Source organism: Kogia breviceps, chromosome 9, assembly GCF_026419965.1.
Source record: "Kogia breviceps isolate mKogBre1 chromosome 9, mKogBre1 haplotype 1, whole genome shotgun sequence".
Classification (NCBI taxonomy): Eukaryota; Metazoa; Chordata; class Mammalia; order Artiodactyla; family Physeteridae; genus Kogia; species Kogia breviceps.
The window spans coordinates 56,809,514-56,825,755 of NC_081318.1; the positions used below are offsets into that span (position 1 = coordinate 56,809,514).

General features: G+C 34.7%; 2 protein-coding genes across 3 annotated transcripts in view; one reads left to right on the forward strand and one right to left on the reverse strand.

Moving 5' to 3' along the window:
- The window catches only part of ANKIB1 (ankyrin repeat and IBR domain containing 1), a 194,872-nt gene that overhangs the window by 21,391 nt on the left and 157,239 nt on the right, over window positions 1–16,242 (forward strand). The window lies entirely within an intron of this gene.
- KRIT1 (KRIT1 ankyrin repeat containing) overlaps window positions 1,444–16,242 on the reverse strand; it is a 37,101-nt gene continuing 22,302 nt past the window's right edge. Inside the window, exons 11-17 of one of the 2 annotated variants that reach the window (XM_059073919.2) lie at window positions 15,722–15,878; window positions 14,813–14,964; window positions 9,434–9,600; window positions 8,704–8,791; window positions 8,007–8,213; window positions 2,255–2,371; window positions 1,444–1,934 (exon numbers count right to left, since the gene is read on the reverse strand). In XM_059073919.2, the coding sequence (XP_058929902.1) occupies window positions 1,866–1,934; window positions 2,255–2,371; window positions 8,007–8,213; window positions 8,704–8,791; window positions 9,434–9,600; window positions 14,813–14,964; window positions 15,722–15,878 (957 nt within the window). In that variant the 3' untranslated portion in view covers window positions 1,444–1,865. The remainder of the gene's footprint in view (window positions 1,935–2,254; window positions 2,372–8,006; window positions 8,214–8,703; window positions 8,792–9,433; window positions 9,601–14,812; window positions 14,965–15,721; window positions 15,879–16,242) is intronic. The other variant, XM_067042499.1, reaches the window with a different exon arrangement.

The window sequence follows — 16,242 nt, forward strand, 5'->3', positions numbered from 1 at the left end:
TCCAGCTATGATGAAACAGACGCTCCTTGTGTAAACCATTTAGGTGGAGCTAGAATAGCAAGAAATTGGAAATTAAGATCTAGAATTCAGAAGAGAGGTTGAGGCTGAAGTTTTAGGTTTGGGAGTCAACAGGGTATTTGGTAACAATTGAGGCTATTGGAATGGATGAAACTGAACAGAGCACTGTCTATGTAGAGTCAAAAGTGCTTAGCACAGAATTAAAGATAAATCAGGCTTTCTCATTAAACTTACTTAACCACATAATCTTAATTTTACTTATTTTATTTTTTAATATTTATATTTATTTATTTGGCTGCGCTGCATCTTAGCTGCAGCATGTGGGATCTTCGTTACTGTGTGCAGGATCTTTTTAGTTGCTGCATGCGGGATCTTTTAGTTGCGGCATGCGGGATCTAGTTCCCTGACCAGGGATCAAACCCGGGCCCCCTGCATTGTGAGCATGGAGTCTTAACCACTGGACCACCAGGGAAGTCCCCTTAATTTTAATAAAGCTCAGCAGACCACCATTAAAAATATGCAGACGTCAACGTGAAGAGTAGATAATAAAAATTATCTGTAACCTGTAGGATAATTTTAAGTATTACTACTGTTATCTCTGAACTTACTTAGAACACAACAATCTGTTAGCTTGGAAAGACTAATTTCTAAGCTTATTAAATAGCAGATTAATCAAGTTAGCTCCTCATATGATATCCGTGCTCCCCTTAAGTAAAACAACCGGATATTTGGTGATCTATTTCCTATAATGTAAAGGCAATATAAATACATCATTGAGCCAACTCATAAAAATACAACACGTTCTTTTTGTGTGTGTGTGTGTGTGTGTGTATGTGTGTGTGGTACGCGGTCCTCTCACCGTTGTGGCCTCTCCCGTTGCGGAGCACAGGCTCAGCGGCCATGGCTCACGGGCCCAGCCACTCCGCGGCACGTGGGATCCTCCCCGACCGGGGCACGAACCCGTGTCCCCTGCATTGGCAGGCAGATTCTCAACCACTGCGCCACCAGGGAAGGCCACAACATGTTCTTAACAAATGCAACTACTAATATTCAGAGATTGTCACTTAGTCTATGTGTCCATGTATATATGTGCTTATGTGCCAGGCAGTTCTGTGTAATTTACTTAACTTTAATAATACAAATTCATTATTAGGTCTGGAATTATTTCAACAGAAAATTAAGTAAAACTTAAGAAGAAATTCCCAGGCCCTGCTATTTCCAAGAGAGTGAATGAACTTGTCTAGATTGTCCCTGAAATCCTTGTTTTTAAGAGGCACTCAGGTAATTATGATGCGCAGGGGGTTCAAGAACTATAATACTTTGGGAAATACTAGCTTATACCAAATAAACATTTTAACTAAGTCTTTTAAAAACATGTTGAGAAATGTTCAGAGATTACAAAAAAAATTTTAAGTAACAGTGTTACATATGCTTTAAGTAGAAAACACATTTTCTTTATTCAAATCATGTGACTTTCTGTACATTCTGAAATGACACAAAGTCATAGCAAAGCTATATTTTAATTTCATCATATTCCACTCTAAATTCTGTACCATTTACCAAAAATAACTTTATAAAGCTTACTGTTTTGTCTAATATTATACAGACTATCAATCTACACATTTTTGTGTGTTTCTCCTAAAAATTAGATTAGCTTATTAGAATATTATATAAAACTAATTGGTATATTACACACCAAACATAAGTACAGATTCTGTACAATATAATAGTATACATATATATTACAAGAGACTAAATGCCTTGTTAAAAGTAATAGTTTAAGAAATCTTTCATGGAAAAAATCTATATCACAAAATGAGTTGTCTTAAGTATCAGTTGCTTTCCTCTCATGAATTTCTTTCGGTGGGCATTAACTGTCCATTTAGCTTCATTAGTAGTTTTACCACAAGGCCGGCCTACAAAGTAAAATATATGTTGACAATAAATTTGAAACATGTAAGAATGTGTAAATGACATACATGGCAGTGGACAGACAGTTCTCTATGTATTTGAAAAGGAATTTTTCATTGTTATAAGACTGCAATAAATTATTCAGATAAGTTTCTGGCTTTACTTAGGAAAGGCCTGCCTTTTTACCTTGGTCTTAAATATGTTAATTTCATGTTAGAGGTTTTCCTTAAAGTAAAATGGACTGTCATTTTTTAAAAAAGAAATAACTTTATTAATACAGTAGAGTTTATTACTAGAAGTCCAGAATAACTGATTAGGTACTTACCTGTTTTGTATGTACTATAAAGCTCATTTTATATTCCATACTATGGATCTGAAAACATGTATCAGCATCTCCCAACTGCCACATAAAACAACCATACTTAAGACTGATGAGTAAAGCCTGCAACATAATTAGAAATCATTATATTGAAATATTTATTAAAAACAACACCCATCTTCTCTTACTATCTACACCTATCTATACAGGTCTAAACACAATGGTTTTGAAAGTTAGAATAAAACTTGTTCAAAGTGCCCACACTAACTTCACCCAGCCTGCAGTACAGAGCCACATATATGGTAGACTCTTAGAAGACTGCCTTGAGCAATGATATTCTTATTATCAGAATGACAAAATTTTTTAAAGATGCCCATTCTGTGCTATCTATTTGTATATGTGTACACACACAGAAAGAAGTATTATTCAGCCATGAGAAATAAGGAAATCCTTTCATTTGCAACAACATGGATGGAACTGGAGGGCATTATGCTAAGTGAAATAAGCCAAAGAAATACAAATACCATAGGATACCACTTATATGTGGAATCTAAAAAAGCCAAACTCACAGAAACAGGAAGGAGAATGGTGGTTACCAGGGGCTGGTGGGTGGTGGAGATTAAGGAGATGTTGGTCAAAGTAGTACAAACTTTCAGTTATAAGTTCTGAGGATCTAATGTGGGGCATGATGATTATACTTAGCAGTACTGTACTATATGCTTGAAAGTTGCTAAGAGAGTAGATCTTAAATGTTCTCACCAGAAAAAAGAAACTGTAATTATGCAGTGTGATAGAGGTGTTAGCTAATGCTATTGTGGAAACCATTTTGAAACAGATAAGTGTATCAAATCAACATGTCATACACCTTAAACTTACCCAATGATGGGGGAAAAAAAAAAGATGCCCATTCTATTCCTACATGTTGTAACATAATGGTATATTTAAATAGGAATCCAATATATTCTTTGGATTATTTATTTATTTACTTATTTTTGTGGTACGCGGGCCTCTCACTGCTGTGGCCTCTCCCGTAGCGGAGCACAGGCTCCGGACACACAGGCTCAGTGGCCATGGCTTACAGCCAGCCGCTCCGCGGCATGTGGGATCTTCCCGGACTGGGGCACGAACCCGAGTCCCCTGCATCGGCAGGCGGATTCTCAACAACTGTGCCACCAGGGAAGCCCTGGATTATTTAAAAAACAATTATCTCCTAGTAGTAACTTACATTTTCTTACCCTAAAAATATATTCTTTGTATACATATATACAATGAAAATGTTCATGCCATCCTTTAAAATAAGTATGTTGAGAAACATTATCTCTCTATGACTAGCAGTTCTTAACATAATGATTGTAAATAATAAACTAAGGATATGCCAGAAAGGTAATAGTTTAGGGCATTCTGAAAGTGAGGTTCTGTAAGTGAAACATAATATAATTAATTTACATGAGTGTATACCATTTATAATGGGAAAATAATAACATTTTGCTTAAAAATAGCTATACTTATAAAATATAACTTATAGAAAGGATCTACTAAAATAGCTATTTACCAAAGTACACAATGAAACACTGAGTCAAGATATCATAAAACCTTAAACTGTCTATCTTTTGGATCAGTGACTTGAAACTTGGTTTAATCAAGAGACAGGAAACTGTCCATTTAATATGTCCTCAAAACAGTTTAATATACAGAAAAAAAATACATCTGTGGTATCGCAACTCCTCTATTACATGAAGGTCAAATGAGCAACAAAAGCACTGAAGCCGTAAGTTAAAAATAAAGGTTTTGTTTTTAAAGGACAGTGTGCAGGGAGAAAGGAATTCTTGAGAAATCCACAATAATAAAAACAGCTGAATGGAGCTGAAGAGCCCACATGGCTGTTTTGAAGTCTGCTCCAGAAGGAAAAAGTAGCTCTCATTAGGAGGCAAAACCTACAAAGGGGAAGGTGCTTAGTGAAAGAAGTCAAAAAGTAAGAGAAATGACAGGGATAGTTGAGAGCAGAAAAGGGAAACCATGTAAGTCATAAGTAGACATAGCCAACCAGGACACACAGGAGAAGCAGTGATGTTGACAAGTGACCATGAACAATGGCACTATATGGGTATTTAAAGAACCAGTTTTATTTCAGAAGGGCATTATGGTCTACATAAATTGACATCAGCAAAGGGTCATCTATTGCCTGGATGTAGCAGTGGTATTAAGGTTGAAGATATATCAACAAGTACAGTTCAGTTATGAAGACTGTAATGCTTTCACTATAGTAAAACATTGAACCATAACACTGCATTTACCTATTCGATAGTGCCTACATTTTATGTAAGTAGACTGATAGGTCTCTGATGAGTATATGAAACTGGCTGAGCTGTATTTTCTGAGGGGCAACTTTCATTATTCCAAACAATAACAAAATATAGAAGGCAGAAGTAACTGAGGTGAAAAAAAAAACCACAGCTGTATTCTATGGCTTTTCCCAAGATTTAATCTCTGAGGCTAATGTATCCCATATGTAGAGTTTTAAATGCAAATGAAAGTATTTTTGCAGATGAAGATGTTTATTTAAGCAAGCTTGTCATATTCAACCCTAGCAGATTTGGTCAATCTAAGACAACTGAGGACAAGCTGATTGTTCCTATATTTGATCGTTTGAAAATGTAATTATCTTAGAGCTTTTATAGGTGCCATAAATTTATCAGTAGCTTACAGAAAACAAGGTAATGATTATGTGGACAGAAAACATTGTTATCCTTGGTTTCAATCACCTTTTTATATGCCCAATGACAGCATTTCTATTTATATTTCTAGAAAAAGCAGATTCTTAATAACACTATCATCCTCTGCCTGCTACTGCTATCTCACTTACTCAATTCCTGGACCAGAATATTATTCATAATATGAAATGTTACATTACTGAAACATCATTTGAATACTATATAAAACTTTTCATTGTTGCCTAAATTTGGAATGCTCCCAAAAGTCAAACATAAAATATAGTTTAGAGAAAAGGCTCAGTGTTATGCCCACAGTATCACCATCCAGTTCAATGAAGAAGAATTTGCAGTTATTTGTATAAAATGCTCTGAAATAGCAGAGGAAAAATTTCTTGAAATGACAAGGGGAATTTCTCCTTCATTTCCTTAGTACAACAGGAATAGAAAAAGTAGTTACAAGCTAATAAGCAGCAGCTTATTTTGTATGAGTAAAATAGTCTAAATAGAAAATGATAAGCAAATGACTCCAAAGCAAGCAGATATCACAGACTTCAAAAAATCAAGTTCCAAGTCAGTCACTGCCCTATGTCCCTGCATATTCTTTATCTCCATTCACAGGCATATCTAACAGTATGGGAAAATAACTGTTGCCCATAATGATGACCCTGAGTTATCAGGAAATAACTAAACTACAATTGGGATACTTTCAGAAGGTATGTGATTACATAATAAAGACTTACAAAAATGATGAAAAAAGTTAGGTTTACGATGAAATTCCCTAATCTAAAACGCCTTTTAAAAATGCGTAAGGGCTTCCCTGGTGGCGCAGTGGTTGAGAGTCCGCCTGCCGATGCAGGGGTCATGGGTTCGTGCCCCGGTCCGGGAAGATCCCACGTGCCGCGGAGCGGCTGGGCCCGTGAGCCATGGCCGCTGAGCCTGCGCGTCCGGAGCCTGTGCTCCGCAACGGGAGAGGCCACAACAGTGAGAGGCCCGCGTACCGCAAAAAAAAAAAAAAAAAAAAAAAATGCTTAAGCTTAGTTACTTAAACTGATTTGGAAAATAGTCTATTCGTGACATATCTGAATGAACAAAATAGACTTTTATCTGCTTCCTATTACTAACTAGAAAGCTGTTTATCCTGTGAAATGTGTTAAATATGCTAAAAGTAATTGATAACCCCATATTTATATTATCATGACTTTGATTAGAAAAAGGAGCACAATACAGTAATAAGCCTCTGATTGAAAAGCTCTGAAGTAGGGGCAGCCAGATCAAGATGGTGGAATAGAAAACCTCTGAACAGTTCTAACAAGTATTCACAGTCCCATCCACACTTCATCTTGCCCCCCAAAATGTTATTATAACTTAATCTAATTTGCAAAATGAACCACTTGTGTGAGATATATTTCCTTTTTTAAATCTGTATTTTTTTCATTTAAATCTAATTGATTTTTAGAATAGGTAATACATTCACAGTTAAAAAAAAAATTCTTTTAAGTTGCAAAATGCTATATAATGAGAAGTCTCCCTTCTACTCTTATTCCCAGTTACATGGTTCCCCCCCTCTAAAGGCTTTAAGAGACATTTTATGCATACAAAAGCAATACGTATTTATGCAAATATTGCAAATATAGTATTCACTTCCCCCCATTTTTTAAGGTATAATTGATATATAACATTATATTAGTTTCAGGTATACAACATAATGATTCAATATTTATATATATTGCAAAATGATCACCACAGTATCGTTAACATCCATCACCATACATAGTTACAACTTTCTTTTTCTTGTGATGAGGAATTTTAAGATCTATTCTCTTAGCAACTTTCAAATATGCAATACAGTATTATTAACTATGGTCACCATCCTCTATACTACATCCCCATGACTTATTTATTTTACAGTCTGGAAGTTTGTACCTTTTGACCCCCTTTACCCATTTTGCTTATCTCTCAACTCCCTGCCTTTGGCAACCACCAGTCTTTGTTCTTTGTATCTATGAGCTTGTTGTTGTTTTTTTTTTAAATTCCACATATAAATAGTGAGATCATATGGTATTTATCTTTGTCTGACTTATTTCACTAGGCTTAAGGCCCTCAAGGTCCATCCATATTGTTGCAAATGAAAGACTTCATTCTTGGGGCTTCCCTGGTGGCGCAGTGGTTGGGAGTCCGCCTGCCGATGCAGGGGACGCGGGTTCGTGCCCTGGTCTGGGAGGATCCCGCGTGCCGCGGAGCGGCTGGGCCCGTAGGCCATGGCCGCTGGGCCTGCGTGTCCGGGGCCTGTGCTCTGCGATGGAAGAGGCCACAACAGTGAGGCCCGCATACCACACACACAAAAAAAGACTTCATTCTTTTTAATGGCCGAATAATATTCCATTGTATATATTTACACATTTTCTTTAGCCATTCATCCACTGATGGACACTTAAGTAGTTTATCTTGGCCACTGTAAATAGTGTTTCAATGAACAGGGATGTGCATGTATCTTTTTGTGTTAGTGTTTCTGTTTTCTTTGGATAAATACCCACCCATTTCCACCCATTTTTACATGAATGGTAGCATATTACATATGGTTCAGCACCAAATATATCTTAGAGATCATTCTACAGAAAAATATTCATCATTCTTTTATATGGCTGCAAGGTATTTCAGTGTTACAATTAATATGTTAACTCCCTATTGATAATCATTTCGTTTTCACCCCACTATCCTTTGCTATTATAAATGAATGAAATTGTTCATGCAGGCTAGTACTGTTATTTTATTGTTTTTGGTTTTTTTTTGTGGTACGCGGGCCTCTCACTGTTGTGGCCTCTTCCGTTGCGGAGCAGAGGCTCCGGATGCGCAGGCCCAGTGGCCACGGCCCATGGGCCCAGCCGCTCCGCGGCATGTGGGGTCTTCCCGGACCGGGGCACGAACCCGAGTGCCCTGCATCGGCAGGCGGACTCTCAACCACTGCGCCACCAGGGAAGCCCAGTACTGTTATTTTAGATATTACATAATGTGACTGGTCAAAAACAGCTGAAAAGATGAAAATTTACCTTAGTTTCCATATTGAGAAGATGAAGTCCTTTTATATTCACACCTACATACACAGGGATGACTTTATGATTACTGGGGCTTGCCTTTGTAAATATCTGTCCTATGAAAAAAGCTGCTCCGTATGTAGGAATTTCCCAACAATTCTGTAAGAACATGCGCTGTAGGTGATGCATTTCTTTACTGACACCTTCACTTGTACTAAGATTCTAAAAACAAAGTAAAATAAACAGATGTGAAAGGAGAATGTACCTTTGATAATCCAAACAGGTCAACTAAACAGTTTCTAAAATCAAGGCTATCCCAAAGACAAATAAAATTGTGTGACATTATCCCAAAGGCAGTTTTTCTTTTGAGATCTTATATTTTAAAAAAAAGAAATATCAAGGTCTAAAAATGTTTATCTATCCTATTACATTTTTAAGTGCCTCATGGATAGAGATAGTGTATTATCTCATGTTTTTTTAATCTCTAGCACTTACCACAGTATTCAGCATACAGATGGTATTCAGTAAAAGATTCTACATTATTAAAAATAAAACTATTTTGCTACTTTTCCTTTCAGGCATATGAACTATAAGATCCTTATTTAATTTCAAGAATAAAATGTAATGTACCTATGTTTAAAACATATTAATAATACTAACAAAATTTCAACTAGGCTATAAAATGTCTTTTTATTTCTATTTAACAGCTTACCTTGTATTCATGAAGTATTCGGTTTGTCCAGTGAGGTGCCTTACTTTTCAATTTGGTAATAGGTACAATGGATTTTAGATTTTCTTCACTGTAGGCAAATACACCAACATCTTTTAAATAAATCATCTTTAGTAGCTAAAGTAATATAATCATTTACATGTGAATGGCTTTAAATAATATGATTTTTGAGCTGAAAAATATTATATTGTAACATACCAGAGAACTCTCAACATTTTAAGCAAAAAGTCATGATCCTAATATTGCTCAATTTAGAGAAATGTTTCTTCTTTCAGTAGCCACAACATATTTTTGAATATTGAAAACTACAATAAAGAAACTTTAGATATGCTAAAACCTCAATGTTTTCTCTCAACATGAAGCATGAACTAGTTTTTGTGGTGGTATACTGAAATGCACCTGCCTTGTAACATTTTTTTCTACTAATCCAAGTCAAGTTTTAGTGAACTTATTTAAACATACAGTGAAGAAAGATAAAGCTAACAAGTATAAGGCATATCAAACTATATTCAAATATAAGAAAAAGAACTTTGGAGACAGTGTAACTTAAAGAATGCTTTACTATGTTGTTTTTTTTCTCATTCCATGCCTTATATTATTTAATTCCAAACCAATGTCTAAATAGTTCTTAGTAACGTAATACTTCCAAATTTTCTTGGTTAAACTGAACCTTGGGTATAGCACAAGACCATTAATTGTATTAAATACTTACTTTAGGAAACCTTGCTTGTGTTTCTTACTCTCATAATTTCCATAAACTATCTGCAACAGTAGACTTGCCAATGTTATCAGTTTAGCATCAGGAGCTGTATAAAAGCCCTTCAATAAATTATATCTGGCTTCATCAAAGAGAATAAGAATAGCTAATGGGTCTTCAATCTTAAAAGAAAAAGTATAATTTGGTTATTAGGCCACAATTTCCTGTTATAAATGTACAGCTTGCCACTATCTAATATGAAAAAGCAAAAGCTATGTAATTTCATATAAATAAGGTGTTATTGCTTTAGAGCAGAGGTTGACAATTTTTTTCTATTAAAGCCCAGATAGTAGTATTTTAAGCTTCGTGAGTCAGATAGTCTGTTAGAACGACTCAACTCTGCTATTGTAGCACAAAAGCAGCTATAGACAATACATCTACAAATGTTGGAGTTCTACTAAAACTTTTTATATTGATTCTGAAATTTGAATTTCATGAAATGTTCACATGACATGAAATATTATTCTTTTGAATTTTTTTCAACCATTAACAGCTTGCAGGATATACAAAAATAGGCAACAGGTCAGATACAGCAATAGGTCATAGGTTGCTAACCTCTGATTCACAGTTCAGTAAAATTATCATCAGTTTATGGATATGAGTGTGTAAAACTTAGTACAATTTTACTTAAATTCTTTATATTCCTCAAACATTCTTCTATAATCTGTGCTTCATACAATATAATAGTGAACCTCAAAGAAGATAAAAGGAAGTGTTAATTCCCAGAAGGACACATGAAGTTTGAAAAAAGCTTAACATTTTTTATTTGACTAAAAAATATTCAGTACTTTGCACTTTCAAATAACACTAAAGGAGAGCATACTTTTTTTAAGTTTTGAAAACTTTAAAGTTTCACTTTATCTGATAAGATTAACAAACACTGAAAAATGCCAGCCTACAGAATACATTTCTACTTGGAAAGAATCACCAATTATAGAGATTCTGAATGAATACTTAGCGTGTTTCCAAATATGATTCAAAATGACCTAAATTCCTTATGGTAAAAGAAATTGTCATACTAAGATAATATCTTATAATACTCCATATATTGATAATATTAAAAAAACTGAAACAGAATTTCATGGGGAAAAAAGATAAAGGGATTGCTTTAGATGAAAGGAGACTTAAAGAGACAGTAATCAAATGCAAAGCATGAACGCTGACTAGCTCCTTCAGTTGGGAGTTATAAGAGACTGAAAAATTGGGGGAAAATCTGAACATGGGTCTGATATTAGATGTTATTATGGAAATATTAATTTTATTAGGTTGAAAGTGGTACTGTACTATGTAGGTACATCCTTGTTCTTAGAAAATGCATGTTAAAATATTTAGGGATGAAGTGCCAGGATGTCTGCAACTCAATTTTAAATGGTTCACAATGAAAAGAGAGGAAAGATGAAACAAATGTAGCAAAATGTTAACAATTAGTGAATTTAATGAATGGTATATGGTATGAAGTTTATTACTTTTTCAACTTTCCTATGGGTTTTTAATTTTTCAAAATAATTGTTGGGAAAAAATGAAAGAAAACATTTTTCTAATAAAAATTGACAGTGAATTTGAAGAGTTTCAGTAGAGAATAGTTATAATTCCTAATAGTGTGTTCAGTGACTATTAGTCAACAATTGTTCTTTTTAAATGAAAACAGGCTCTTTTCATCCTAAATGAATAATCCTAACCAAAAAAATGAAATTCTTCTATTTTACAGGTGGTAAAAATAGGAATTTTTCAATTACACAATGAGTGAAAAAGAATGTAACCACTTTATCAGATGATCATGATATTCTGATTCACCTTAAGTACTCACTAAGCCTTGCTTCTTTTCACTTGAGCCTACTTTATATTATTTGTAACGTAATATGCAATTAATTAATATCCAAGTATTATCATTATTGCTCTTTCTCTACCAGCTGACTTTAAAAATATTACTTAGGGAGAAAGAAGACAGGCTGAGTATATTTAGATTATTTGCAAATTTCATACATCTATTACATTTTAAGAACTGCTAACAAAGTTTGCCATTTTAACTATTTTTAACTGTAGAATTTAGTGGCATTAATTACATTCACAATGTTGTGAACCATCACCACTATTTCCGTATTTTCATCGCCCAAACAGAAACACTGTAACCATTAAGTCCTCATTCTCTCCCCCCATCACACTAATATACTTTCCATTTATGATATCTATTCTAGATATTTATCTATGATAAGTAGAGTCAAACAGTATTTGTCCTTTTGGGTATGGCTTATTTCACCTAGCATGTTTTCAAGGTTCATCCATGTTATGACATGTATCAAAAGTTCATTCCTTTTTATGGCTGAATAATATTCCATTTTCTTCATCCATTTAATCTTTTGATGAACACTTAGCTTGTGTCTACCTTTTTGGTTATTATGAATAATGCTGTTAAGAATGCTGGAATACAAGTATCTGTTTGAGTTCTTGTTTCCTTTAGGTATATACCTAGGAGTGGAATTGCTGGATCAAATGGTAATTCTATGTTTAGTTTTTGGAAGAACCACTCAACTATTTTCCACAGCAGCTGCACCATTTTACACTCCTACCTACAACATACAAGTGTTCCAATTTCTCTATGTCCTCATCAAAACTCAACATCTTCTTTTATAAATTTTTATTATTACAACCATCCTAGTAGATGTGAAGTGGTTTCTCATTGTGGTTTTTTTTTTTTGTGGTATGCGGGCCTCTCACTGTTGTGGCCTTTCCTGTTGCAGAGCACAAGCTCCAGACGCACAGGCTCAGCGGCCATGGCTCATAGGCCCAGCCGCTCCACGGCACGTGGGATCTTGCCGGACCGGGGCACGAACCCGTGGTCCCCTGCATCGGCAGGCGGACTCTCAACCACTGCGCCACCAGGGAAGCCCCCTCATTGTGTTTTGATTTGCATTTCCTTAATGACTAATAATGCTGAGCATCTTTGCATGTGCTTGTTGGCCACTTGTATATCTTTACTGGAGAAATGTTATTTAAGTCCTTTACCCAATTTAGTTGGGTTGTCTTTTCATTGTTGAGTTGGAGTTCTTTTTATATTCTGGATAGTAAACACTTATCAGATTTATGATTTGCAAATATTTTCTTGCATTCTCTAGCTTGTCTTTTCTCTTTCTTGATAATGTCCTTTGATTTACAAATGCTTTTAATTTTGATGAAGTCCCATTTATCTATTTTTTCTTTTGTTACTCTTGTTTTTGGTGTCATATCTAAAACTCCAAGGCCAAAGCTAAGGTCATAAAGATTACCCATGTATTTTGTCCTAAGAGTTTTATGGTTTTGGCTTTTATATTTAGGTTATTGATACACTGAGTTAATTTCTGATGCGGTATGAGATCAGGGTCTAATTTTATACTTTTTGCATATGAATTTCCAGTTGTCCCAGCATCATCTGTTGAAGGGACTATGGTTTCTTCATTGGATGCATTTGGCATCCTTGTCAAAAAGCAGCTGGCATGGATATATGGGGTTACTTCAGGACTCTCAATTCTATTCCACTGGTCTATGTCTATCCTTATACCAGTACCACATTGTTGGGATTATTGTAGCTTTGTACTAAGAAATTTGGAAATGTGAATCCCACAGCTTTATTCTTTTTCAAGAATGTTTTGGCTATTCAAGGCCCTTTGCAGTGAATTTGGGGATTGCCTTTCCCATTTCTGCAAAAATGTCTGTTGTTAGGGAATTGTGTTGAATTGGTAGATCACTTTGCTTGTATTGATGTCTTAACAATATTAAGTCTTATCCTTGAACATGGGATGTCTTTCTAGTTACTTATGTCTTTTTTAATATTTTTCAGCAATGTTTTTGTAGTTTTCAGTGTACAAGTTTTGCAGCTCTCTTGTTAAATTTATTCCTAAGTATTTTATTCTTTTAGAAGTTACTTTAATGGAGTTTTTAGTTTCCTTTTTTTTTTTTTTTGTGGAGTGTCTGTGGCTGGTTATAGAAACAACTGATTTTCGTGTGTTGAGCTTGTACCCTACAACTTTGCTGAATCCATTTATTAGCCCTAGTAGCTTTTGTATAGATTCTTTGGAATTTCCTATATACAGGATAATGTCATTTGTGATCAACAGAGACAGTTTTACTTTTTCCTTTACAATCTGGATGCCTTTCTTTTTTTTCTTTTCTTTCTTTCCTTTTTTTGGGTGGGGGGGTGGGGGGTGTGGCTCATTGCTTTGGTTAGAACTTCTAGTTCTATGTTAAACAGCAGTGGTGAAAGCAGGTATCCTTGTCTTGTTCCTGATCTTAGGAGGAGTTTTCAGTCTTTCACCACTGAGTATGTTAACTGTGGGTTTTTCATAAATGCCATTTATTATACTGAGGAAGTTCCCATCTATCCTAGTTTTCTGAGAGTTTTACCATGAAAGGCTACTGGATTTTGTCAAATGCCTTTTCTACCTTTAGTTTGATAACAGAAGAGGGACAATATGAATAGTCAGGCATAAAATATTTACCAAGTTTGGACAAGGTCACTGAAATTTTCATGTGCTGAAATTTGTTTAACCTTGCCTATTTAATATTTTCTTGAATAAAGAATCAGGAAATTGTGTATTTTTTCTTCACCAAATTTATGAGACCCTAGAACTCTTTTCCCCCCAGTTTTCACAGCTACCACTGTATTTAGATTATCACCTAGTTTAACTTGTAACATCTCCCTTAGGTTTCTTCCTTGTCCAGTCGTCCCTCAGATGACATTATTTCACTTCTCCTCTAAAATTTAGAGTAATTCAAATCCAAACATACTTGTTTGGGACAAACCCTTTTTTAATCAAATGTAAATTCCGTTCTCATTTTTTACTATCTATATAGTTCTCTGTTGAGTCAAAAACAGCTATTTACCAACTGTTGAGAATAACTTTTAAATGTCCCCTTTGTAAATATAACCTTCTCTATCCAGAATGTTTTTTCTGTTCTCCCCCTACACCAATGCATTTCTTTGCTCCTTTGAAACTTACACAACTGATTAGCCCTTTATTAAGTTTATCTGACACTGTACTCCCTTTCTAACTACTCTAAATTTTTTTTCTACTCTAAAATGTTTCTCCCATCTAGTTGGTAATTCTCTTTAGGATGGATTCTCTATTTCTTTTGTATTCTAATACAATGGAGGTGGGGAAATGGAAAAACCAACCAGGGGCTTTGTAAGTAGACTGACTCAAACTCTACCACTTACAACAGGGATGTAAGGATTGAACAGAAAAACAGAAATAAAACCTCCTGTAAAGGAAGAGCACAATTTTTGCCTCTAGTGCTTACAACAGGAACTCAGTAGATTCTGAACATTTAAATGACTGTAAAAAAGATTTCTGAGCAAACCTTTTTCTCAACTTCCAAAGGAAGTCTCACATCTCTTCTTAGGAAAAGCTGCGGTGTCTCCCTTTGGGGATCCAAATTAGTCAATTCAGCAAGTATTTCTGGCCAGTCACGAACATGTTGCAATGGTTTATGATAAGGCTTGAGCTGAAGGCCTGAAAAACATCTTTCCTTTTATAAATGATAATGTAAAAATGAACCAATTATATCAACACATAGAAACTTTTTATCAAACTCTCTGTACCTAAGTACTGAACACACACAAATTAAAGGTCTAAATTTAAATCAATATTGACTTTAATCAACATTACTACCCAATTTGAGGTTAACTGTTTATGAGACTAAATCTGAAAATGAATAAAATTTATCAAATATATTTAAGATCCTTAATTCCATGATAGCCTATTTAATGAGAAAATCAGTAGAATTTGGTGTTTAAAAAAATAAAATCACTAGATAAGCAATCACAACCACCTCAATGAAATCCCTTATGTATCTGCAATACTTTGTCTGAGAGACAAATCTATGACATTGGGTTGAGTTTAAAAAAGATCTGATAGAAAACCAATATACAGAAAAAGAAAATCTATATTATTCTGAGATGAGTTGAGCACTGAAAATAAAGGCAAGTTGGATGAGCACTACGTTTAACAGCATTCAAATCAAATTCATTGCCAAAGAAAAAGTGTTTTGGTTTTTATCATTTCAAACATTGTATGAACAAAGAGGAGCCAGGAGGAAGCAGAGGCTTATCTGTTTCAGCAGTTTGAACATAAACAATCTGTATAAAAGAGAACACTGTATCATTTGAAAATTTTAAAGTCAATAATAATTGATGCTACACTTAAGTTTACCAACCCCCTCTCAAAAGGGAATAATCAGGTTTATACAACAGAATAACAAGTTTCTTACTGAGATTTTCTGAACAGATCCAAATAGTGAAATATTGCTGTGTTTCTTGAGAGAGACGCATTCCTTCCATTATCTGCTGCACTGTGGTATTATTTCCATGCTTTAGTTCAACAGAACGGTATGATCCATCCATTCTGTATATTCGAACTTTTTCATACTAGGACAAAGAATGATAATAAATTATGCAACCTGGTTATAAATTATACATCCCAATACAACAAAATGCTTTAATTTCAACTTCATCTGCTTAAAAACTACTTCAAGTGAGAATCTTCTGGCAATATTTTATTTATTTATTTTTGCCTTGCTGTGTGGCTTGTGGGATCTTACTTCACCAACTAGGGATCGAACCTGCACCCCCTGCAGTGGAAGCACAAAGTCCTAACCACTGGACCTTCTAGCAATATTTTTAAAAATTTTTCTTTCATTATTTATATTTTCTAACATGTTTTCCTCTGAATATTCCATGGTCAAATAAGTTTGAGAAACTAAGGCAAATGGGTTTTTAAAAAATATTCAAC